A 26527-nucleotide genomic window follows, 5' to 3' on the forward strand; every position below is an offset into this window, starting at 1 on the left:
GATAGGTGGGGCGCCACTGTCTTCCCCTAGAGGAGGTAGAAAGTCTGGTTAAGGCGGTGAGATCTACTATGGGGGTGATAGACCCTCGCCCCGACAAAACCGTACAGGACATTGATTTGGGAATTAGGCCACAGGAGGCGTAGAGTCTTTCTTTCCCCTGAACGAGAAAATCCAGGCCCCAATTAAAAAAGAATGGGAAAAGCCCGACAGAATTCACCGGTACCTTCCCTTAAAAGAAGATACGCCTTTGAAGATGAGGCATCAACATCATGGGATAAAGCCCCAAAATTAGATGTCGCAGTGGCCAAGGCCTCTGTACCCTCCCCTTTGAAGACATGGGAACATTGAAAGATCCTTTAGACAAAAAGGCTGACACTTTTTTCTTAAAGAGGCATTGGAACCAGCAGGGAGTAATCAGGCCCGCTATAGCAGCTACCTGTACCTCTAGATCACTTATGATATGGGTGGATCAGTTAGAAAAACAGCTGCAAGAATGGGTACCCAGAAACAAGGTGCTAGTATCCATTCCCTTAAAGAGAATCTGTCACCCTTTTTTTGCCCTATGAGCTGCCGATGTAACCTGAAAGATGAGAAAAACACCGGAGGGGGCGGTCTAGTCCGATGGGTGTCACGGTCCGGTCCGACGCCTCCCATCTTCATGCGATGCCTTCCTCTTCTTCCCTTCCTGTAGTGGCGCAGGCGCACTGCTCTGCCCTGTTGAGAGGTCTGGCGCCTGCGCACTGCAGTATTCTGCTCTGCCCTCAACAGGACAGAGCAGTGTGCCGGAGCCACGACAGGAAGGGAAGAAGACGGCATAGTATGAAGATGGGAGGCAGCGGACCGCGACACCCATCGGACCGGACCGCCCCCTCCGTTGAGTATAATCTAACGTGTTTTTCTTAACTTTCAAGTTACATCGGGGGCTTATCTACAGCATTACAGAATGCTGTACATAAGCCCCTGATGTCAATGCCGGCAGCTGATAGTCCAAAAAAAGGGTGACAGATTCCCTTTAATACGGGGGGCAGACATTTTTTTGGCAGGTTCTTCAGTTGACTCTGTTAGGTTAACATCAAAGTCTGCAGCTCTCTCAAATGCAGCCCCTAGAGCGCTCTGGCTCAAATGCTGGCTGGGAGATTTGCAGACCAATTTAAAATTATGTTCAGTCCCATGTGAAGGAGAGTTTTTGTTTGGGGAAACACTTAATGATATCCTTCAAAAAGCAGGGGATATGAAAAAAAGGATTCCCTAATCTGGTCACCCCCACACTTAAACGGTCTTTTCGGAGCAGAAAATTCTTCTTTAGAAGTCCCCTGAGGGAACAGAGTAGATGGGATGAGGGAAAGATGAAGGACAAGGGTTATGTCTTCAGAAACTCCTCTCGAGATAAATCCTCAAAGTGACGTTTTTTTCTCGGGTAGAGAGAAGATTCTCGTTTTCTTCCGGCCTGGGAGAAGATATGAACAACCCCTGGATACTGAATCTAGTTGGAACAGGAAATCGGATAGATTTCCACTCCCTCCCCAGAACTTTGTTGTGAGTCCCTTGTGGTCCTCTCCACAGGAACAAGAGTCCCTGGAATGCTAGGTTATGGACCTAGTAAGCGAAGCTGTTCTTCAGGAAGCTCCTTCTCAAGAAAGGGAGGAGGGATTCTACTCCCAGTTTCTGGTGAGCAAACGAGATGGGTCTTAATGGACAAACCTAAACTTGCAGAAACTAAACTATGTGAAGGCTCAAAAATTCAGTATGGAGTCAGTCAACAGTCAAAAAAAAAATACTGTTTCCGAATTGTTTTCTGACGGTTCTAGATATCAGCAATGCTTACTATCATGTTACCATTCACAGAGACTCCCAGAAGTTTCTCAAAGTAGCTGTTCCCATAAAAGGGAGATAAGGAATTTCCAATTTCAGGGACAGATGACTCTGTCTTTAACCACTATTCATTCCGTAGATTGGTGGAGAGATAACCGCAATCTGTCCAAAGAGGTTCCTTGGTGATGAAGGTGTCATAGCTAGTTACTACCGACTCAAGCCCCACGGGATGGGGGGCTCTCCTGGGTGCGACAAGGTTACTCGGGGTTTGCAGAGGCCAAGAGCTTGAGGTATCATCAAACCACAAAGAGCTATTGGCAGTAAGTTATGTACTGTTAGAATTCCTGGCTACGGTACAGGGTCATCGCGTGCGGGAGTGTTTGGACAATCTGGTAGTAGTGGTCAATCTAAACCATCAGGGGGGAACCAGATCCCGGGACCTAGGGAACATTACATTCAAGATTTTCAGTTTGGCAGAGAACAATCTCCTATCCCTATCGGCACTACACATTCGGGACATAGAGAACCAAAAGACAGATTTTCTGATCCTCACTCGATTAAGACAGGGCGAGTGGGCTCTAAATTAGTCTGTTTTCGAACAGACTGTGGAAATGTGGGGGCTCTCAGTAATAGATCTGTTTTGCCAATGTCAACAACAAAAAGGTGGAGGTTTTTTGCTCCCCAGATCCCAGAGGAAACCCTCAGACACTAGATGCTTTCATGATCCCATGGCATATGCCTTTCCCCCAGTTGTTCTCATCCCAGCGGTTCTAAGGAAAGTCAGGGAGGACAAATCGAGAATAATACTGACAGCCCTCTTTTGGCCAAAAAGAACTTGTTTCTCCTGGCTGAGGATGATATCAATCGCCGATCTTTGGGTCCACCCGGAACTTCCGGATCTTCTTTCTCAGGGACCGGTGTTCGACCCTGGGTCAGCGAACCTTCATTTAACAGCATAGAATTTGAAGGGGCGTTGTTGGGGGATAGAGGTTTTTCTCCAAATTTGGTTTCCACCCTACTGAAGAGTAGGAAAATTGTTACCACAAGGGCTTATGGTAAAACCTGGAGAAAGTTCCTGTCCACCTCAGGGGTAAAAGGGTCAAGGATGGGGTTCCAGTCACTGCAATCCTGGAATTTCTGCAGAAGGGGTTGGAACAAGGTCTGGCGACCAGCACCTTAAAATTCCAGGTGGCAGCACTAGTGGCCCTATATAATCAAGAAATGGCAATCAATCCATGGTTGGCGCGATTCATTAGGGCCTCTGCAAGATCTAGGCCAATGGTTAGCCAGAAGCTAGGTCTATGGGATTTAAATCTGGTGCTATCAGCCCTAACAGGTCCTCCCTTTGAACATCTGGATTCGGTCCCCCTCAAGGTCCTGTCACTCAAAACTGCCCTCCTTGTGGCTTTAACATCAGCCTGGAGGGTAAGCGACATACAGGTCTAATCTGCAGGCCCTCCATTCACTAAGATCCTAGATGATAGGGTTATTTTATAACCTGACCCTGCCTAATTGTGTAAAGTAGCATCTTGTTTCCAAAGATCCCAAGAGGTAGTCCTTCCTTCCTTTTGTTCTAGCCCTAAGAATAGGGAAGAGGAAATACTCCACACCGTAGACGTTAGGAGATGTCTGGATCAGAACCTAGAGTCCACCCAGGGGTGTAGGAAGGAAGGCTCTGTGTGTTTTCAGGGGCCTAGGAAGGTACTCAAGGCCTCCAAAAGTACCGTGGCGAGATGGATAAAAGATGCAATAGCCTTAGCCTACTCATCTAGTGGGAGTATCGTCCCGGAGGGTCTGAGGGCTCATTCTACAAGATCGGTGGAAACCACCTGGGCTTAAAGATCAGAGGTATCAATAGAACAGATCTGTAAGGCAGCCACTTGGTCATCTCCTTCCACCTTTTTTTTTTTTTCAGAAAATATTTATTAAAGTTTTTTTATAACAAAGAAAGGGTACAATACAATAGACCATATGCTACCATTATCTGGGTAGTTAAACATTATTTAAGTATGGAAGTAGAGAAAAGAAGGGAAAGACATGAGGGAGAAGACATAGTAGTAAGAGTAAGGAAAAAATAGGTATGGGGATATAGGGTAAGGGAAGGAAGAAGGGGGGGTGATTATAGCCCATCAGTAAAAAATAATTTAACTTATTTAACTCAAATCATCTAAATTACTCGGGAGCTAATTATGTATCCAGTTGGCAAATTCCGGACTCTCTTTGAATGAATGCCAAGGAAACCAAGTGTGTCCCTGTCTAGATATGGAGCCCCCATTTTGGGACATCAGTGATTCCATACGCTCCAATCTGTCCATCTCCACCACCCATTCCATCACAGAAGGGACCCTCATGGATCTCCAATGTCTGGGTATGATCATTCTTGCTGCTATTAGGCAAAATCTCCAGAGGCCCCTTTTAATTGTTTTTAATGGGCCAGGGATCAGAGAAAGGAGAGCAATCTGAGGAGATGGTTCATATCTGATTCCAGAGATGATATAGAAAATCTGGAAGATCGCCGACCAAAATGGCTTCAGCAGACGACAGGACCACCAGACATGTAGCATGGAGCCCCCGTCCTCTCCGCATCTCCAGCATAAATCAGGGACCCCCGGATAAATCTTGTGCAGCAAGTCAGGGCATCTATACCATCTAGTCAAGATTTTGTAGTTCTTCTCCTGTGACTCACAAGAGATAGACAACTTATGAGTCAGGGTGAAGATTTTATGGCGATCCGCATCGGAAAAGTTAATCCGCAGATCTTTCTCCCATGCAGTGATGAAGCGGGGCGTGTCTGTAGATTCCAAATCAGAGATCAGGCCATAGAGGAGTGAGATCACATGAGGAGGGCCCTCCGTTAGCTGCATAAGGGTCTCAAATGGTGTCGGCAGACCAAGAGCTATCTTTGAAAAACAGCTCTTGAGCTGAATAAATTCAAGCCAGGGTATCGAACTCCCCGGGCAGGCCGTCCTCATATCCCCCACCGCAGGGAATCCTGCAATCTTGTCTGCAGCCTGGCCCAGACTAACCCGGTCGTCAGAGTCCCAACAAAGAAATGAAGTCCGTGTCGTGGCAGGAGGGAAGTCTATGCTATTAAAGAGGGGGCCTAATCTACTTGGTCTGTTAATGATTTTCATTTTGGTGCTATATTTGTACCAGAAATTTATTACCACTTGTGTGAGCGGTGGGAATTCAGAAACTGTGTAGTTCCGAGGATCATAGGTCCAAGGGAGCCAATACAGTGAATGTGGGGACATCAGCTTTTCAATGATCACCCATTGTTTATACAGGTCACCATATCTCCAGTCCACCAGTCTGGAAAGAAGAGCAGACCGGTAATATGTTTTAAAATTAGGAAGACCCATGCCACCCCTCGACTTAGGTCTAATCAGAGTGGAGAACCCAAGTCTTGGTTTTCTTGCGCCCCAAACAAAACTGTTAATTGCTGATTGGAGACGGTTAAAGAAATGATCAGGAACAAAAATAGGGACTGTCTGGAAAAGATAAAGAAAACGGGGAAGAATGTCCATTTTTACTGCATTAATACGGCCAAACCAGGAAAGTTGGGGTCTATTGTATTTCTTCAAGTCAGCTAGGGTAGTATGGAGGAGTGGGATATAATTAAGATTGAGTAGATCATTGGAGTTTTTAGGAATCATAACTCCCAGGTATTTAAGTGCCCTGTCCTCCCACCTAAAAGGGAAGGAAGATTGGAGTCTCCTTCCACCTTTTTTAATCATTATTGGCTGGACCTAGCCTCTTCTTCTGACCTAACCTTCTGGAGAAGGGTTCTTCAGGCTGTGGTCCCTCTCTAAAGTTACAACTCTCTGTAATTCTCTCTGTGGTGCTGTCATGGGGGAAGGGGAAAGACGTAGTTACTTACCGGTAACGGGATTTCTCAGAGCCCATGACAGCATCCATTTATTCCCTCCCATCACGTGTGTTCAGCATGTTTTCACTGTTTGTAGTGTGGATTATGTTTAGACTCGGTGTGTTTTTTCTGATAAGCAGTACGATAAAGTATATATTTTGTTGTCATTAACCTGGAGGTCCTCCTATGCTTTGTACACCAACTGATGAGAGGGAGCGGTACTGCCCTTTTTACCTGTAGGTTCCCTGTCGAGCGGATACTCTCTCCGTGATGCTGTCATGGGCTCTGAGAAATCTCGTTAGCGGTAAGTAACTACGTCTTTTGGTTGCATCTATACCAAAATGGTACTAATGAAAACGTCTCGCCCACAGAAAATAAGCCATCACACAGCTCCATTGACGCTAAAATAAAAATATTATGGGTCTCACGCAGCCATGGACTTGTATGGGTACACACCATCCACTATACGCTACTGACTCTGCTTTAGAAAATAAATACTAGTCAGCACGACTCCATAGTAGAATGTTGGCGTGAGTGCTATTCAACGAAACATCAGATGGCACTCGTCCGAGTTATATACTGGCTACACGCCAATATTAACGTACCTTATGTGACTTTTGGCTTTAACCTGCTCCAGTTGGATCTGGGTGGTCGGAATTGCCATCACATGACACAGAAGACGACCATAGCGGTGCTAGACGTTGGAGTACATGGTGATCTGTGTGTACTGTAAAGTAACACACACTACACTAACATCTACATAAGTTTGGGGAATAAAAAAATATTAGCGTTCTTTAAACCTGTTTATTATGGGCACACACTATTTACGTGCCTACAAATTTGAAGCTTCTAAATACAAGAGCTCTACAAATTTTTCTTCAGTGTACACTGTAAATTAAACTAGACCTAATTTGAATTCAACTAGTATAAGATTAAGGTAGCATTATAGTATTTTTCTGTATCTGGTTAGTCATTATATTACAAGATATCAGAAATAGCAGAAATAGAAAAAAAAACTTTTAATCTCATAATAATTGAGAGCACAACCCCCGTCTGTGGACGTCGGGCACTCAGACCATCCTCATGGAGTCGGTTTTTAACCGTTTGTGCAGACACGTGCATGTTTGTGGCCTGCTGGAGGTCATTTTGCAGGGCTCTGGCAGTGCTCCTCCTTGCACAAAGGCTGAGGTAGCGGTCCTGCTGCTGGGTTGTTGCCCTCCTACAGCCCACTCCATGTCTCCTGGTGTACTGGCCTGCCTCCTGGTAGCACCTTCAGCCTCTGGACACTACACTGACAGACACAGCAAACCTTCTTGCCACAGCTCGCATTGATGTGCCATCCTCGATGAGCTGCACTACCTCAGCCACTTGTGTGTGTTGTAGAGTCCATCTTATGCTACCACGAGTGTGAAAGCACAACCAATATTCAAAAGTGACCAAAACATCAGCCAGAAATTATTGTTTCTGAGAATGTGGTCCCCACCTGCAGAATCAGTCCTTTATTGAGGGTGTCTTAATAATTGGCAATTTCCATCTGTTGTCTATTACATTTGCACAACAGCATATGAAATTGATTGTCAATCAGTGTTGCTTCCAACGTGGACAGTTTGATTTCACAGAAGTTTGATTGACTTGCAGTTATATTCTGTTTAAGTGTTCCCTGGCGGAGTTCGCAGATCAAATCTCTCATGCCGGGAGGTATATGGCATCAGCAGCCCTGGATGCCGTATCTTGCGCAGCTCAAGCATCCAGTAATGCGGTAGCCGTCCGGCGAATGGCCTGGCTAAAGGCTTGGCAGGCTGATTTGTCCTCAAAGAAATCACTGACCAATCTGCCGTTTCAGGGTGCCTTCATGGCATTACCGCAGTTCCAACAGCAGAGCTGCCAGGCCAGGGCCTAGCAGAGCCACTTGGGCCTGACGCCGGTAGGGAATCAGTACCTCTTTCAGACTAGGAGGCCGCCTTCTCCTCTTCAGAGATGTCTGGCAGAATTCAGTAGAGGATGTCTGGGTAAAGGAAGGGGTATTCACAGGATGCAAGATAGACTTCAACGCGCTTCTGTGAGACCGTTTCTTTGTATCGCAACCTCCAAAAGGGGCTGCTATGGCTCTAGGTTTTTTTGCAGCATTCGACTCTCTCCTCAACGCAGGAGTAATCGTCCCCGTTCCCGAGCAGGAACATTTTACCGGCTTTTACGCAAACCTTTTTGTGATGCCGAAAAAGGATGGCTCGGTTCGTCCCATACTAGACCTCAAAAGGCTAAACAAATGGGTCCACTTACGCCATTTCACGATGGAGTCGATTCGGTCGGTAATTACGTCTAAGGAGGATCAGGAATTCCAATGTTCCATAGATATTCAGGACGCCTACCTGCACGTCTACATTTCTCAGGGACATCAAAGGTTTCTGCGTTTTGCTGTCCAAAAGCCGCATTACCAGTTTGTGGCCCTGCCATTTTGGCTGGCAATAGCCCCCAGAATTTTTTCAAAGATTATGGCAGCGATCGGTAGCTATATTAAGGGTCTGAGGCATAATATTAATACCATATCTCGACTATATTCTCGTCAAAGCGCCCTCCTTCGCTCAGGCCCAGGAAAACCTAGCGGTGGTTTTAAACACGCTGTCCCGGTTTGGTTGGATCGTAAACATTGAGAAATCTCTCCTAACGCCAACACAACGCCTAGAATTCTTAGGGATGATAATCGACACCCGCCGCTCGAGGGTCTTTCTCCCAGAAAGAAAGTGGATTACCCTCCGGCAGGGAATTCGCTCTCTGTTAAAATTCCGGCTTCTATCCTTTCGCGCTGCCATGAGAGTCCTGGGGAGGATGGTGGCAGCCTCAGAGGCAATACCCTTTGCCCTGTTCCGTTCCAGGATGCTGCAGAGGAACATTCTCCTTCAGTGGGACAGGTCCATCTCTTCGCTGGATCGCCCCTTCCAATAACCAAGGGGGAACCAGGAGTCCCCAGGCACTGGCCGAGGTATCCAGAATCTTCAACTGGGTGGAAACCGCAATTCCGGCAATTTCGGCAGTTTATATTCATGGCACAGACGACACGGCCGCCGACTTCCTCAGTCAGGAGGGACTCGCGGCAGGAGAATGGTCCTTACATCAGGACGTGTTTCGTCAGATATGCCGGCTATGGGGGACTCCAGACGTGGACCTTCTGGCGTCGCGACAGAACAGAAGGGTCCAACAGTTTGTCTCAAGATACCGCGATCCTCTAGCAATAGGGGTCGACGCGCTGGTCATTCCCTGGATACAGTTAAGACTCCCTTACCTGTTCCCTCCCCTGCCTCTCCTGCCCAGACTGCCATAGAAGATCAAGACGGAAGGGGTGCCCGTCATATTGATCGCCCCGTACTGGCCCAGGAGGGCCTGGTTCGCAGAAATTATCAATCTTCTTGCAGGCACCCCCTGGAGAATCCCCAACAGACCAGATCTCCTGGCTCAGGGGCCCGTGAGTTGCTCAATTCTCGGTTGCTCAATTTCACGGCATGGCCGTTGAAACTACAATACTTAGAGCAGCGGGATTTTCGGACCGAGTCATTAATACCATTGTATGACTAATGACTGATCATTATCCAGACTAGGGAACCATCCTCTTCCAGGGTCTATTATTGAGCCTGGAAGGCCTATTTTGGCTGGTGTGAGTCTAATCACATCACACCTATGCCCTGTTCCCTACCATCTGTCCTAGCTTTTCTCCAGGCAGGGTTAGATGCCAGTCTGGCCCTAAGTTCTTTGAAAGGCCAGGTATCTGCTCTCTCTATTCTTTTTCAAAAAAATTTGGCCTCCCGCTTACAGGTTAAGACCTTTCTGCAAGGGGTGGCGCATGCAGCCCCTCCTTACAGATCCCCAGTGACTCCATGGGATCTTAACTTGGTCTTGGAAGCTTTGACAGATTCACCCTTTGAACCCCTCCAGGAAGCTCCCATGTCTTTGTTGTCTTGGAAGGCGGTATTTCTCGTAGCCATCACCTCTATTAGGCGGGTTTCAGAATTAGCGGCATTGTCCTGTCGCCCTCCATTCTTGATTATGCACCAGGACAAGGTTGTTTTGCAGCCTCCTCCTAACTTTCTTCCAATGGTGGTATCTGCCTTCCACCTGAATGAAGATATAATCCTTCCGTCATTTTGTCCCGCTCCAACCTATCCTCTGAAGCGTTCTTTGAATAAGCTAGACCTGGTCAGGGCGATAAGGGTCTATCTGGCCAGGACCGCCCCCTTCAGGAAGGTGGACTCGCTCTTTGTTATCCCCAATGGGGTGAGAAGAGGCCTGCCAGCCTCTAAGGCAACAATTGCCCGCTGGATCAGAATGGCAATTCTGGAAGCTTACCGGGTGAAGAACAGGGTGTCCCCTGCTGGGGTGAAGGCCCATTCAACCCGGGTGCCTCTTGGGTGGTACACAATAGGGCATCAGCCATGCAGTTGTGCAAGGCAGCCACATGGTTGTCCGTGCATACTTTTTCAAGGTTCTATAAGGTCCATACCTATGCTTCAGCGGACGCCAGACTAGGCAGAAGAATCTTGCAGGTGGCAGTGGTGAGTTCTCCGACCTGAAGGAAGTTTCTGTCTTCTCCCACCCCAGGGACTGCTTTTTGACGTCCCACGGTTACAGCAAAAAAACCTGTAGAGGTAATGAAAAATTGCATAAGGTAAAATTACATTGTTAGACTAAAAAGGGTTATTAAGTTGAGTACCGGACTCGATCACCTTTGCATGTACTGCAAGGGTAGATTTAGTTAATTTCAATTTTCCCCCATTAGAGTATCGGAATATTTCTTCCAAGGGAGCCATAAGCGTTTGAATTTTTCATGGGATCTGGTTTCCCAACTGGATAATTCTTCATTGGACCTTATTACGCCATTCTCCTATTGTAGGGGGGATTTGAGATTTCCAATGTGAGGACATCGGTTGTTTCGCAGCAGCTATTAGTAATGAGAGTAAGGCTGGTTTCACACTAGCGTTTTATCATGCAGTGCATCGTGCGCTATTGGTCGCACGCGCAACTGTCCCCTATATTTAAAATGACAGGCGCAGTGTCTAGCGATTGCACGCGTGCCTCAGCGTTTTCGTGCGCTGCGCATTTTACAGGTGTGCGACCAGACGCTACATGTTGCATTTTTTGTTCCGCCCAACAAAGTCAAAAAATCGTGTGCGCACGCAATGCGCAAAAAAATAGAGTCTATGGGGTCGCTGACGTGCGCTGTGAAGTGCGCACGTCAGTGCTTTGTGAGCACGCGCAGTTTGAGTAAACAATGTCTAGACACTTGTTTAATCCACCCCCTGAACAAGCAACATTGTTTTGGAGGAGTGTACATAAAAGAAGAGGTCTGTAGTGCCAGACCACACTCTACAGACAGTCTGCAAGAGATAAGAAGCTGTTATGATTGAGTCACCGAGGAGGAAAAAACAAAACACAAGCTCATCCCAGAAAATCACAGAGGTTGGAAACTAGCGGATTGCAGACCCCTAATCCTATCACACAACTAGCAGTAGCCGTGGAGTGTTCCTACGGTGATCCTAGACACCTCGTCACAGCCGGAGATCTAAATAAGCCTAAAGAGAGAAAAGGGAAAAACTGACTGCCCCAGAGCAGACCCCAAAGCAATAGGCAGCCCCCAACCTATGACAATGAAACGAGATGAAAACACTAACACAGATAGCTTGGGCCCCATCGTTTGCTCAACCTAACTAAAAAGGACAGTACAGAAAAGCTGCTGTCTGCAATCTGAGAAAACCCTGCTAAAAATATTACCAACACAACTGATAAACAAAAAGGACCCTGAAGTCACTAGACTTCAAACCCTATATCAGCACTCAGAATATTCTGAAAGCAGAGCAAAAGAGAACACTGATCAAGGAATAAGAATCCAGCACACCCCCGGCCGGGGATGGCTGAACTCAAAAAAACAAGGAAAAAAAACCAAAACTAATAAGTTCAATAGCAGAGCAAAAACTTATCTTTGGGAAGCAGGAATCAGACTGGTCTCCAAGAATCCAGTAGAGAAATCACCAGCCTCTCAGAAGGGCGTCGGCTGCCTTATATCCAGTCTGAAGTTCCTGTTACCCAGTCACAATCCACCTGATCAGGTGTTTGGTTTCTTTCATCCAAATCAACCTCACTGCCTTCCTTCACCAGAAGAGGGAGATCCTCGGACACAAAAGGTGAATGAACAGATGAGCTCACAACAAGAAGCCCTGCAAGAGACACTACACCTACCCAGCAAGAGACAAGACTCATGTTTGGATTATAGCTTCAGCAGCTAAAATGTGAGTATTATAAAATCTATATATGTGTGCCTGTCCTTAAAAATATATTATGTACTAATGTTTTTTTTTTTTTTTTATTCCAGCATGTCTTCTGGATCCGAATATTCGCCATCCGAAGAAGAACTGGCCCAAGCTGACCGGGTTTTGCTGCCTTTGTGTAAGTATAGCTGCTGCCTCTACAAATGGGTAATAATTTGTGTTCTTTTACAGACCTCAGCATCGGAAACAGCAAGTGAGGCGGAACAGCGGGAGCAGCCTAGCCAAGTCACGGCGAGGAGACGCAATGTAAGTATCAAGTCTTTTAAGGTCCCTTTTTTTTAATTTTTTTTCTATTCCTTTTTTTCTGTCCTGTTTTTCATCTTCTATATCTATCTTCTTTTCTGTTTCCTTTTTTTTCAATGTGATTCTCATCAATTTCCAAGATTATAGTTTTTTTTTCTAGGTTCCACAATCGGATGAAGACCTCTATCTCGACAACGAGCACCTGATCCACCTTGTCCAGGACCGTGTCCCGTTGTGGGACAGCCGTGACCAGCAGTACAATGACCTTGTGGTGATCCGGCAGCTATGGAATGAGGTGGCCGCAGCGTTGATGGCGGGCTGGTACAGCGCCTCTGCAGCTTCAAAAAAGTCGTTTATTAAGTATTTCCCTGCTGTTTGATGCCGCAATGACTCTTGTTCCTGAGGATACTTTTGTGTTTCCTGATAGATATATTCTATCAGGTAACATAACAGTGTCCTCAGGAACAACGGTGACTGCTTTGTGTATTGGACTGCTGTATTGATTCTGTTTTCCCTCTTGCTCCTGAAGGTACTGGTGTGTGTGTGTTGCAAGATATATTCTTGCTTCAAGCATACCAGTGCTCTCTGGATCAACAGTGACTGCTTTGTGTATTGGACTGCTGTATTGATTCTGTTTTCACTCTTGCTCCTGAAGGTACTGGTGTGTTTGTTGCAAGATACATTCTTGCAGTAAACACACCTGTGACCTCAGGATCAACAGTGTCTGCATTGTGTATTGAATTCTTTTGTGATGCCGCATTGAATGTTTGCCACGTTCACTCAGGTGTGTGTGATGATACAGATGTTGCCATCAGTGCATTGTAGAACGTTTTTTCTTTGTTTTTTCTACTGTGAACAAAGTCTGCACACGTTGGCGCTCAATGAAGGACCGCTTCAACACTGATGTTCGTGCTGAGGGACAGGTTCGCAGTGGTTCAGCGGCAAGGACCAGAACAAAGTACCGCTATCATCGCGAGTTTGCTTTCCTGAGACCGCTCCTTGCCACTAGAGCGTAAGTATTTTTTTTTTTTTTTTTTTTAAATAACCTGTGCCTTTCTATTCCACAGCTGATGCTTCTAGTAAATGCATGATAGTAATGTTTTACTTTTCTTTCCACAGCACCTGGAGCAGCACCCTGCAACCTGTCCCTGGAGCGGTCCTTCATCGATCAACCTCGGACCCGTCCCAGCCATCCGACAGCCAGGAATCAACTTGCAGGTCAGCAACACGGACAGCTGGTGACCAGGAAGCTGGTCCATCAGGTGTTCCCCTGTCCCAGGTCTCTGCCACTGGTTATGTGGGCACTACCCGCCAGCAGCAGAGGACCTCGGACAGGCCTGTCTTGCCAGAGTTAATGCACTTGAGCGAGGCCTTTCATGCCAGCCTCAAGTCGCTGTCCGACAGAGTGGAAAGCGGTTTTTCACTCATGGAACGCGGTTTTACCCACATGGAACACCGCTTCCACTCTGTCGACCAGCGCCTTGACCGGCTGGAGGCCGACCTCAACAGACCAGCGCACCATTTCTTTAGTAAAATTGAACAGGGCATGGCGGAACACCTTAGTCCTGAGCAACAGCTGAATGTGTTACAGGCCTGCAACACTGCTTTCTTACAGGCTATGCAGCAGAATCAGTACGTGCAGCACTCACTGGTGTCATTCCCATCTGTTCCACCACTGACTCGCTTCACTACAGTACCGACTTCTGCTGCGTACCACAGCACGGCCACCTGCATTCCTAGCCAAGCCGGACACCGTTACACCACACCAATGCCGAGTGCTGCTGGACACTCCACCCCTGCCACCACCATGGCAAGCGCTGCTCCTGTCTGGAGCACCACTACCGCCACCGTTCCAACATCTTGGAACACCGCCACCGCACAACCAGCTTGGGCCACCACCACATATTCTCCTGGTCGGAGCACTGACACAACATCTCTGTCTAGGAGCACCGACACAACATCTCCGTCTAGGAGCACCGCCACCACTCAGCATCAGCATGGGAGCACCGCCACCACTCCTCATCATAGGAGCACCGACACCACTTTGCCTCATCGGAGCACCGCCACCACTCCTCATCATCGGAGTACCGCCACCACTTCACCTCATAAGAGCACCGCCACCACTCCTCATCATAGGAGCACCGCTACCACTTCTCCTCGTAGGAGCACCGCTACCACTTCTCCTTGTAGGAGCACCGCCACAACTTCTCCTCGTAGGAGCACCGCCACCACTTCTCCTCATAGGAGCACCGCTACCACTTCTCGTAGGAGCACCGCCACCACTTCTCCAACAAGAAGCACGAGAACACTTCTCCTTCTATGAGCACCGACACCACATATTCTACTTCAAGGAGCACCGCCTCCACCGAGCAGCAGAGGGGTGACCCACATTCCATCTTTGTCTCTTCACGGACACGGTCCACCATCTCCAGGCGGGAAAGCAATGTAAAGCGGTCACACGGTGGTAGTCGGTCCAGGCAGGTGACTCCTGCCCCAAAGAAGACCAAAAAGCAAAAGACTTTCAGTCCCCCATCTCCTTCTAATGTTTCTCAACCTGCCTCTGTTTCCATCCCTGATCTCCCTTCCCCCACTACTTTAGTCGCCCCTTCACCTAGGACCCCTTCCTCATCTTCCAGCCGTTCCTCGTCTCTCCACACCCCCAAAGTATCCCATTCTACCCCCAAAGTATCCCACTCTTCCCCCCAAACGTCCTTCAAAATAAAATTATTTATTTATTTTTTTTAAAAATGTGCAATTCTGCTTTCCAAAAAAACTGTTTCATTAATGTGTCTTTCGCCGCCTACACACACTGCGCCGTACACTTAGCGTTTTGTCACCACATAGCTCCTTTACTGCCACGTTTCTTGTGTCATTCTTGGAGATATGTGTAGTAAAAACACATCTATATGACTTGTATTTTCATCACCAGTCTCTTGAGACAGCTAATATTACACATACTGAATAGAGGATGTTGTTGAGTGCAAGGTGTATCTATTGTTACCTTGCCAGGTATCATCAAAAGTTAATTGACTATGGTGTGTTTTTACCAACATCATATAATTTTTTGTGATACAAGGCAAAGTGATTCTAGATATACCTTGTAATTAACCACATCCTCTATTCAGTGTGTGTTGAGAAACTGAGGAGATGACAGGGAAAATACACGCCATATGTACAATACCCTGCCCTTGTATCATAACTATCACACCTGGCCAGGTGAATACATATGAGTTTTTACATGCAGCATCGCTTCCGTCTGCATATATTTGTATCAGACTAGCGATGCTGCAATTTACCTCTCACGTGTATTCTCCTGCATCTTGTGTGATAACCTGGATGCGTTACTTTTGGCGTCCTCACTTCAGCATGACACCAGGCCTGGGTATTGTATTAGTTGTATAAACTTCATTATGACTACTGTCTGCGTTCAAACTGAAGCCACAGTGATGATACAGCAAATAATATTTATAGTCACAGCGGTAGGTGTCATAAATAGTGAGGGATGCAACTGCAGTCACAAATCACTATTGATAGCATCATGCCAGGTGACACACAAATTATTTGTATTATCTCCACCGTCGCAGCAAATTGAACTCTAAAGTGTATAGATGATAAAGATCATACAACTTATGTGTATGTATAGTCACCTGGTCAGGAATACTAGTAAATTCATGATGCACAAGACACAGCATCATTAATTCACTGTTACACCGGGCCAGGTGATTATTGTATTGAAGTGTAAGAAGACAGAGTGCACTTGGTACAGGTATCAACACAGGTTTTTTTATTAACATACACACAAAACAAAACTTGATTTACACCATTTCATCTTGCCATTCCACCTGTCCCACATCTGAGTTGAAGTAGGCCACAAATTGGTCCCTCATTTGGCCAACTTCAACGGATGACCTGAGAGGGTGCTGATTAAATTCAGGCAATGGGTTAGGAGCTGCATCATCGAGTTCAAAGTTCATGTGCTCTCTATCCATGACAAAATTATGTAGAACCACACAGGCCTTCACCACCTCATCCACTGTTTCCAGTTTCAGATTAATGGCTGTGCCGAGAATGCGCTGTCTGGAGACAAGTATACCAAAGGCACACTCAACAGTTCTTGTGGCACTGGTCAGCCTGTAATTAAAAATTCTTTTGGTGTGTTCCAAGTCCTGGTCTGGAATGCCTCATCCCCAACCATTACAAAGCGCTGAGGCGGACCTTCGGTGTTGGGAAGAGGCCGTGGCCTGGGGAAATTGAACTGGTTGCCATTCAACCTCCGGCCCATGTCAGAGTTCTTAAAAGCCTGGGAGTCATTCCCTCGGCCAAATGCCCCAATGTCCACTGCGATATACATACAGTCTGCATCTGAAATGGCCATGAGTAGTGTAGAAAAGTACTTTTTATAGTTATACTCAGTTGTACTCAGCCAGTTCTTTTTGGTTTTATAATACAGATGTGTTTCCCATCAACGGCGCACAAACAGGGAAATTGCAGACTGTCCAGAATCTTTCAGCAATTTCAAAACACTTTTCCACGGTGGGCAGGGGCATAAATTTGGGACAGAGAACGTCCCACAAAGCCCGGCAGGTGTCCGCAACTATTCTAGACAAGGTTGATATTCCAGTCTGGTACTGGAAGTTCAGTGAAGAGAGGCTCTCGCCAGTAGCCAGGAATCTGTGAAACCGAGAAACAAAAAAAATATTTGTGTATATGGATTGTTTAGAACCACAAAAAATAGATAACACAAGAAAAAAGCAAAGGCATACAAAAATATATGCAGCCTTTTCTTTACGACATGGCATATAAAAAAAAAAAATTCAGCCTTTGGTTAACTACATGACAGAACAATAATTCTGGCAGCTTTGGAATGGTCCATGTGAAAACAAAGAAAATTATGCAGGCATTGTTTTGCAATACTACGTACCGCAATGTGACCAGGAGCCGTTCCTTGGGAGGAATCGCACATCGGAGCTGTGTCCTGTCTCCGGATGGCATCTGGGACACGACCAAGCAAATACCTGAAGGTTTGTTGGGACATCCGTGTGTAATCAGTAAATGTATCCGGGTTTGCGTGGAGCTCGCTGTAGAGGGTGTGGTACGCTCCATGGCTCTCCCAGAGTTCAATATTCGGATGTATCCACAAACGCCGCCGCTGCCGTCTTCGCTGTCTCTCTCTCTTTGTTGATGGCAAGCAACTGCATAAACCTGAGTCATCCTGATGTCCAGATCCAAATTGAAGTGAAAACTCTTCCAGCGCACATCCATGTTGTCAAGAGAAAATCCAAGGAAATGTGAAGAATTCAGCTGTAAACTGGGTCTATATAAAGAATTTCGATAACACAAGCCCACTGCTGTCCCAATGGTGGTGTCTGTTGCAAGAATTTTTCTAGAATTTTCCTCCTGTGATTGTGACAACATGCGCATAAAAAACGCAAACGCATAGAAAACGCTTGAAAACGCATACAAATGTTGAGTTTTTTTTTCGTAATGCGCACGATGATGCGACGAAAAAACGCAGCATTTACAAGCATTAGTAAGCGTTTTTTGCATGCGATTCATGTGCGCTCAAAACGCTGTGCAAAAAGGTGCAAGTGTGAAACTTGGTTTAAAAGTTGTAGTGGGGAGTGACAATAAAATCTCCTGGGGAGTGTGGTCTGTTGGTGTCAAATCCATATGGCGAAGTAAGGCCGGTTTCACATTAGCGCTTTTACAGCGCGCGCACGGCCGGGGGTAGCTCCACCCCCGATCCGGCTCTCTGCCCGGCGTGCCCGCCCCTTGCCTGTAGCGCCGCCTCCTAGCGGACGGCGGCGCCTGCGATCGGCGCACCCTATCTTTAGCATAGGGTGCGCCGATCGTGCGCAGGCCGTGCGCTAGTTGCGCTTTGACCTGCGCTGCGCACTTTTGACGGTGCGCCGTGCGCGCCAAAATCGAACTTTTTGGATTTTGGCGCGCACGGCGCACCGTCATAAGTGCGCAGCGCAGGTCAAAGCGCAACTAGCGCACGACCTGCGCACGATCGGCGCACCCTATGCTAAAGATAGGGTGCGCCGATCGCAGGCGCCGCCGTCCGCTAGGAGGCGGCGCTACAGGCAAGGGGCGGGCACGCCGGGCAGAGAGCCGGATCGGGGGCGGAGCTACCCCCGGCCGTGCGTGCGCATAAAATGCGCTAATGTGAAACCGGCCTTAGTCATTAATATCTTTCCAGAAAGTTGAGATACTTGGGCAAAACCAGAAAATATGTGCAAGAGAACCTATTGCACCAGAGCATCTCCAGCACAACGGTTTGTCACTTAGACCTAGGTGGAACTAGTGTTCTGGAGTTCTGTACCACCGGGAGAGAATCTTGAATGCGTTCTCCTGTAATAGAATACATCTGGAAAACCCCTGAGAGTTGGTAAGCACCTGGCTCACTTCTTGGTGAGATAGTTATCTTTAACTCCAATTCCCAAGAAGTTATATAAAGAGGTTTGAAGTTCTCTGGTGGCTTGATGAGATTAGCATATAGTTTAGACACTAATTTGGAGACAGGAGAACTGAGCTTAACTATAAGCTCCAGCCATAACCACTCCAGGGAATGCTTCAGGTCTGCTTTAAATTTTTTTAAGATAAAATGGACATGCTGTTTCTGCAAGAAGTCCTTAGGACGCTTTGTAGAATCTCTCGGCCAACCCTCCACACATTGTATATCACCCCACAGGAGATGGGAGATGGGGAATGTTTGGGAGTCCATCCCACAGACCATAAACATCTACGTATTTAGGGTTAGTCAGCCAAGGGAGGACTCTGAGTTGGATATCCTCCAGAAAAAAAAAGTGAGCGATGGAGTTCGGAATTAGTTTGCGTCTGATCGAAAGAATAGTTAGGCTTATTACATTGCATTTCCAAGAGGGGGGGGATAATGGATGACCATAGGTATAAATCCAAATCTTTTCCCATCATGGCAATTTCTATATTTTTACCAAGACTGTCAGATCTCTGTTTAATCAAGGTGATCCATCGAGCAAGATGTATAGCCTGATTATGTTTTAAAATCCATAAGGCCAAGGCCACCAGAGCCTTTGGGTATAAAATGTAATTTTAGAGGGAGTCTAGCCTTTTTGCCTTTCCAAACAAAGTTAGAAATAAGCTGGTTGAGTGAGCAGAAGAAAGAGTCAGGGAGAGGTATAGAGACCATTTGCATGGTATAATATATTTTGGGGAGAATATAAGATTTGACAATATTAACTCAACACATCCAGGATACATACGGCAGGTCATATTTTTTACGTAAAACTAGTATCTTTTCCAACAAGGCCTTGAAATTATATTTATAGAGGGTGGAGGGGTCTGTTAAGAATATCCCTAGATATTTTAATTTCTCTGCAGCCCATTGAAACTGGGTGTCTTTTTTGAGTGCTGTAATGACTTCATTTGGCGCAGAGATATTCATGGCTTCTGATTTACTTAAATTAATTTTGAAGTTAGAGACTCTTCCAAATTCATTGAATATGTTTACTAACCTGGGGAATGCTATATCGGGGTTTGCTGTTAGAAGAAGATCATCCGCAAAGACTGCTGTTTTAATTTCTGTTAGGCCTATCAAAAAACCTTTTATGGACACATCTTGTCTGATTTTCTGTATGAGGGTTTCCATTACTAAAACGAACAGGGCAGGGGAAAGTGGGCTTCCCTGTCTAGTTCTGTTTTTTTATTTCAAAGGGATCTGAGAAAATTCCATTTACTCCCACTGTGGCCGTAGGATCTGCATAAATTGTAATAATGGCATCTATAAAGGGGGAGGGAAGGCAAATTTTTGGAGTGTACATATCATATAGTTCCAGCTAATTATGTCAAACGCTTTTTCAGCATCTGTTGACAGGATTGTAAGGAACTTCTTATTCTTAGCATAGTATATGGCATGTAGGACCTTAGTAGCGTTGTCTTTCCCCTCTCTCCCCTGGACAAAACCCACCTGGTCAGGGTGGACCAGATTCCTCAAAACCCCATTGATTTTAGAAGCTAAAATTTTTGCCCACAGTTTAATATCATTGTTTAGTAACGAAATGGGTCTATAATTGCTACAGAGGCTTTCATCCTTCCCCTCCTTTGAAATAATGGCAATATAAGCCTCTCGGGCTTGTCGAGGCGGCAGTGTTCCCATAAGGAAGGAATTGAAGAGGGAGACCATGTGTGGAAGGAGGACCCCAGAGAATTTCTTAGGGTGTGTGCACATGCTGTGGATTCTGCTGTGGATCCGCAGCGGTTTTGGCCCTGCGGATCTGCAGCAGTTTCTGCTGCGGTGTACAGTACCGTAATATCCTATGGGAAATGGAAACCGCAGTGCAGACGGTGCAGATTTTTCCACGCGGATTTGCTGCGGTTTCTAATCCGCAGAAAGAATTGACATGTCAATTCTTTCTGCGGATTCCGCTGCGGTTTACCATCTCCTCCATTGTAGAGGTGATAAACCGCAGGGCAAATCTGCAGATAAAGGTCAAAAAACCTGCGGATTTTGCTAAATCCGCGCGGATCAATCCGCAGCAGAATCCTCAGCGTGTGCACACACCCTTATAATAACCATCTGGGAAGCCATCTGGGCCAGGTGCTCTCCCATTAGGCACAGCTCTCAAGGCATCTTCGATTTCTTTAACCCCTTAGCAGCAGAGCCAGTTTGCAGCTTAATGACCAGGTCAATTTTTACAATTCTGACCACTGTCCCTTTATGAGATTATAACTCTGGAATGCTTTAATGGATCCCGCTGATTCTGAGATTGTTTTTTCGTGACATATTGTACTTCATGTTAGTGGTAAAATTTCTTCGATAAGTCTTGTGTTTATTTATGAAAAAAAACAGAAATATGGTGAAAATTTTGCAATTTTAAAACTTTAAATTTTTATGCCCTTAAATCAGAGAGATGTCACAAAAATTTCTTAATAAATAACATTTCCCACATGTCTACTTTACATCACCACAATTTTGGAAGCAAAATTCTTTTTTGTTAGGAAGTTATAAGGGCTAAAAGTTGACCAGCGATTTCTCATTTTTACAACAAAATTTACAAAACCATTTTTTTAGGGACCACATCATATTTAAAGTCATTTTGATGGGTGTACATGACAGAAAATACCCAAAAGTGGCACCATTCTAAAAACTAGACCCCTCAAGGTGCTCAAAACCACATTCAAGAAGTTTATTAACCCTTTAAGTGCTTCACAGGAACTAAAGCAATGTGGAAGGAAAAAATTAACATTTAACTTTTTTTGCAAAAAATTTACTTCAGAACCAATTTTTTTTTTATTTTCACAAGTGTTAAAAGAGAAAATCAACCACAAAATTGTTGTACAATTTCTTCTGACTACGCCAATACCCCATATGTGGGGGTAAACCACTTTTCAGCACACGGCAGAGCCTGCAAGAGATGGAGCGCCGTTTGACTTTTCCAACGCAGAATTGGCTGGAATTGAGATCGGGTGCCATGTTGCGTTCGGAGAGCCCTTAATGTGCCTAAACAGTGGAAACCTCCAACAAGTGACCCCATTTTGGAAACTAGACCCATTAAGGAACTTATCTAGATGTGTGGTGAGCACTTTGAAACTTCAAGTGCTTCACAGAAGTTTTTAACGTAGAGCCGTGAAAATAAGAAATCCATTTTTTACCACAAAAATGATCTTTTCGCCCCCAAATTTTTAATTTTACAAGGGTAACAGGAGAAATCATACCCCCACAGTTATTGTGCGATTTGTCCTGAGTACGCTGTTACCCCTTATGTGGGGGGGAACCACTGTTTGGGCGCATGGGAGAGCTTGGAAGGGATGGAGTGCCATTTTGGAATGCAGACTTTGATGGAATGGTCTGCAGGCATCATGTTGTGTTTGCAGAGCCCCTGATGGGCCTAAACAGTGGAAACCTCCAACAAGTGACCCCATTTTGGAAACTAGACCCATTAAGGAACTTATCTAGATGTGTAGTGAGCACTTTGAACCCCCAAGCGCTTCACAGAAGTTTATAAACGCAGAGCCATGAAAATAAAGTCTTTTTTATTTCCACAAAAGTGATTTTTTTAGACCCAATTTTTAGACCCCCAAAGTTGGTAAATGGTGGAAACCCCTCAATTCTTGCTCCAACCCTAACCCCAACACACCCCTAACCCTAACCTTAATCCCAACCCTAATCCTCATTCTAACCCTAATCCTAGTTCGCCCTAATTCTAACCCGAGCCCTAACCCTAGTCCAACCCTAACCCTAATGGAAAACTGAAAAAAAAGTATTTTCTTTATTTCGTTATGTTGGCCTAACTAACGGGGTGATAAACGGGGGGATTATGTACTATTTTGTTTATTTTGATCATGATGATAGTTTATCATCGTGATCAAAATGAATGAATGGAATCTGCCAGCCGGAGCCAGCAGATTCCCGGCGGGCGCACTACGCTGCGCCCGCCATTTTCTCCGGATCCAAGATGGCGGGACGCAGGAACACCGGGAGGGGACAGAGGACCACGGAGAGGTACTGGGGGGGGGATCGGGGACCCTCTTTCTCTCCTCTGATGTGCGATCACATCTGGGGAAAGAGAAATTTAATGCACAATCGCGGCTTTTTTTTTGCGGTCGCCGTTATAGGGTTAATAACAGCGATCGCAAAAGCGGGGTCGGTAAAAACCGACCGATTCATGTTCTCTGGGGTCTCGACTACCCCCGGCAGCTGAGACCCCGCAGAAAATCCGACACTGGGGGGCGCTATTCACTTTCTCCACAGCGCCGTGAATTAGCGGCACTGTGGTTTTAGTACCCTTAATTACCGCCGTTAAAAGGCGTATCGGCGGTCGCTAAGGGGTTAAATGTGATTGGAGAAGCGAGAGGATCATATTCGCTAGTGGGAATAGTTGGGAGAGAAAGCTGAGCTAGGAATTCTTGTATATTATCTGCCGCTCTCACACAGTCCTTCATGGATTCTGGGGGGGGGGGGGTCTAAGTTATATAAAGCCTTTATAGTACTGTCTGAAGGCCTCAGCAATCTGCCTGGATTCAACCACTCTTTTGTTAGGTTTAATTTGAATATTTTTTGTAAATGTCCTTTCCTTTTGTTTTTTGATCATTTGAGAGGTGAGTTTGCCGCTTTTGTTACCATGCATGTAGAATCTATGTTTACTGTACATAAAAGTCTTGGCCGTTTAAAACATCTTTTAGTTTGTCTAAGATTGGCAAGATCCTGAAAAGATTCACCCGACCTATTTGTTTTATGAAGACGTTCCTCTGTATTAATTTGATGAAGAAGGGATTGAATCTCTTTTACCCTCTTCTTTTTTTATTTTTTTTATTTTTATGTAAGAGCCCATGGAAATAAGTTCCCCGCTGATTACAGCTTTATCAGCTTCCCAAATATAAGGTGTTAGTACACCTTCAGTGATGTTTTCGTTGAAATATCGTGTGATGCTATCTCTCAATTTCCCTTACCACAGAAGGTAATGTGGTGATTTCAATAGTCATGAAAACAGGTGCATGGTCCGATATTGTTCTCTTCTATGTGAGATGATCTAATTAAGTGGAAAGCTTTCGTCTGTTCACAGAAGTAATCTAACCGATTATATGAGCGGTGCGGAGGGGAAAAGGTGTAATCCTTTGTAGAGGGAAAAAAATCCGCCAGTGATCGACTAAATGTAGTGACTTTAGTTTATTTATGAATCTTTGTCTCGGTTTCCAAGAAATAGGGGAAGACCCACTAAGAGGCATCCAGGCTTGGTTGAACGGTTAGATTTCAGTCACCTCCCACTATTAACATACCCTCTTGAAAAAGTTGAAGAGTGTCATACGCTGAAAGAAGAGACATACTCTATTGATCAAAAAACCATCCAAAGCACACAATACTGATGACCCCCCAAAAATAGTGGTATGCCTGAGATTTCTCAAATCTCATAGACTTTGCAGGTACTGTAAAACACAGCTGAAAAATTTGCATAAAAAAAGCTGAAAAAAAGTTCATTTTGCAAGGCAAAATGTAATACAACTACTGTACTAATAATCTACTCTGATTGTTGGTGTACCAGAAAAGAAACTTTTAAACTATGTGCATAAGCAGTGTGTGTGTGTGTGACACAGATTTCATTTTTCACAAATTTTATTTTAATTTTTTCAGCGATCACTACAAATGCAAATGTTATTTCCAGCACATCTGTTGCAAATCTTGCGGTTCCGGCAGATGCCAGCATCTCAAACCAGGTAACTTTTCATTGTACAAAGCTGATTTAAAATTTTATTTCTTAGCTGTCATATTTTAACCCCATAATTTATCTAACAATGGGTCTACGTTTACTGTTGCATATTCCTTAGGCTTACTTAGGCCTTTTTCACACTTCAGTTTTCTGGCGTCAGTCAAAATCCGCCAGAGTGTGAAAAAAGCGGATCTGTTTCTGTTTTGTGACAAACGGATGCTACTGGATCCGTTTTTTTTTTTTTTTTTTTTGTACGGATCCGTTCTAGTTGCTAGTGCATGAAATTTAAAGCAACACGACTCGAGAGAGAGATTTTAGCTGCCAGAACAGGATTTGGGGTTAAAAATCATGAAAGGAAATTCTTCCGGGCATGCTCAATATAAAAAGGCGCATCCCTTGGCAGATTCCGTCAAGTAACGATTGGCTACAGATACGCCGCCCATAGGCGTCCATTATAACGCATGGCGGACAGCGACGGATCCGTTGCTATCCGCTGTTTTAGCGCACACACAAAAAGTTTCATTGTCCGTCCACTCAAGACAGCGGACACCAAAATTATGACGGAACCGTCAAAAAAAAAAAAAAAAAAAAAAGATGCAACGGATGACGATCCGTCAAAATCCGCCGCAATGCAAGTAAATGGGAAAAAAATGGATCCGCCCAAAAAAATGGCGGATCCGTTTTTTTTTTTTGCAAAACTGCGGATTTTGACTGAAGTAAAAAAACTGAAGTGTGTAACAGGCCTTAGTATGCACAGTTAATTCAAAGTATTTAAATGCATCTGCAATTTCTTATTGATATTGTTCCACTATTTGCATCAGGACAGATTTGTTCCAGTTAAATGATAAACCTGACCACCTTCTGAAGTCTGTTATAATTTACATTATTGGACTGATGGAACATATTCGTCTTGTACTTTTTTGGCATTTGTCTTTTTATTAGAGATGTAAAATACAATACAAATTTATAGTAAAAAAATGGCCTTTTGTGTTCAGTATGGAGTTGGTAATGGTTACTACTGTAAACACTAGAGAGGCAGCTTCTATGTTGGATTTCTGTAGCTCTTTATTTGCCAGGTATACTAACTTTGAACTTCCGGCAGGGGACCATTACTGGAGATTTGACTAGTACAGCACCTCCCCCCAACCTAGCCTGCTTTTCCCAGCACTACTGCAGGTGATTGACAGATCTTTCCCTATATACATGTGAAGGAGAGACCTGACAGTCGCCCACAACTGTGCTAGATAGACCCTGCCGGTGGCAGAGCTGGGCCGGACTAGTCTGGTCTCTGACGATGGTCATTGTGGAGTCATGAGGGTCAACAGGTGCTCTAGTCCACTGGCCTGGCTGTCTTTAGAAAGACCGCATGGACCAGGGCTCATCCCACTGAATGCCCACACTCCTTTACAGTGAGCACACTACTACTCGGGCAACACAGGGTGAGGGTAAAACAGTGAGGAAATACTTTATTGAACTACAAACCGACATTAACATGGAGTACAGTCCCAGTAAGTACACTAGATGGTGCAAATTAGTCTCACCTTTCCTCTAGCTCACCAGGATTAGAGCACCTGTGTCTTCGGAATTTCAAGGGCCGACTACCCCAACTAGTGACACCCCGCTTTTGGCAGGCACTAACAGAGAGAAGGTAACAACAAGCTTAAAAAGCCGACGGTCCATTAAAGTAATAGCGTTTCCACAAATGAAATTGACGTGCTGCAATCTGGAGAGATGCGCCCTCATGTCAGTTTACTCGGGCGTCTGTGGATGCATGGTGGACATGGAATTTCTTGTAATCCCATCCACTATGCTGTAACATCTGGCATAAATATGCAGCGTCAAACCCGCAGCAACTCTCGATCGTGGACAGTGGACACGTACCAGAACTCATTTTAAGTGAAGAGATATAAACAAAACAGCTATTCTGCTTCTTTTTTTGTGTTTTAAGTGTTTCGCTTGGCTGCTCAAAATATATTAAGTGCATTCTGTAGTTTGGTATGAATATTTTTATTTTCTTCATTGCTTTATATAATACACTTTTGAGTCGCCATATTCTGAGAGCCATACGTTTTTCAATTTAATATAATTGGAGTTAAGTGTTTTTG

General features: G+C 45.2%; 2 protein-coding genes across 8 annotated transcripts in view; both read left to right on the forward strand.

The window, feature by feature from the left end:
• The window catches only part of EYA3 (EYA transcriptional coactivator and phosphatase 3), a 471672-nt gene that overhangs the window by 215136 nt on the left and 230009 nt on the right, over positions 1-26527 (forward strand). For all 5 annotated transcript variants that reach the window (XM_073564579.1, XM_073564578.1, XM_073564576.1 and 2 more), the window contains one exon: positions 24347-24429. In XM_073564579.1, coding sequence (XP_073420680.1) covers positions 24347-24429 — 83 coding nt within the window. The remainder of the gene's footprint in view (positions 1-24346; positions 24430-26527) is intronic.
• Positions 902-17882, forward strand: LOC141077691 (uncharacterized). 3 transcript variants are annotated; one of them, XM_073564584.1, is made up of 3 exons: positions 902-12240; positions 12398-13249; positions 13357-17882. In XM_073564584.1, the coding sequence occupies exons 2-3, from the start codon at positions 13119-13121 to the stop codon at positions 14558-14560; spliced, it is 1335 nt and encodes a 444-aa protein (XP_073420685.1). In that variant the 5' UTR covers positions 902-12240; positions 12398-13118; the 3' UTR covers positions 14561-17882. The 3 variants fall into 3 exon arrangements, with proteins under 3 accessions (XP_073420685.1, XP_073420684.1, XP_073420683.1); XM_073564583.1 differs by having other exon boundaries at positions 902-11955; positions 12039-13249; XM_073564582.1 differs by having other exon boundaries at positions 902-13249.

Source organism: Dendrobates tinctorius, unplaced genomic scaffold, assembly GCF_039654945.1.
Source record: "Dendrobates tinctorius isolate UK_male_01 unplaced genomic scaffold, ASM3965494v1 ptg000015l, whole genome shotgun sequence".
In the NCBI taxonomy this organism is placed as follows: domain Eukaryota; kingdom Metazoa; phylum Chordata; class Amphibia; order Anura; family Dendrobatidae; genus Dendrobates; species Dendrobates tinctorius.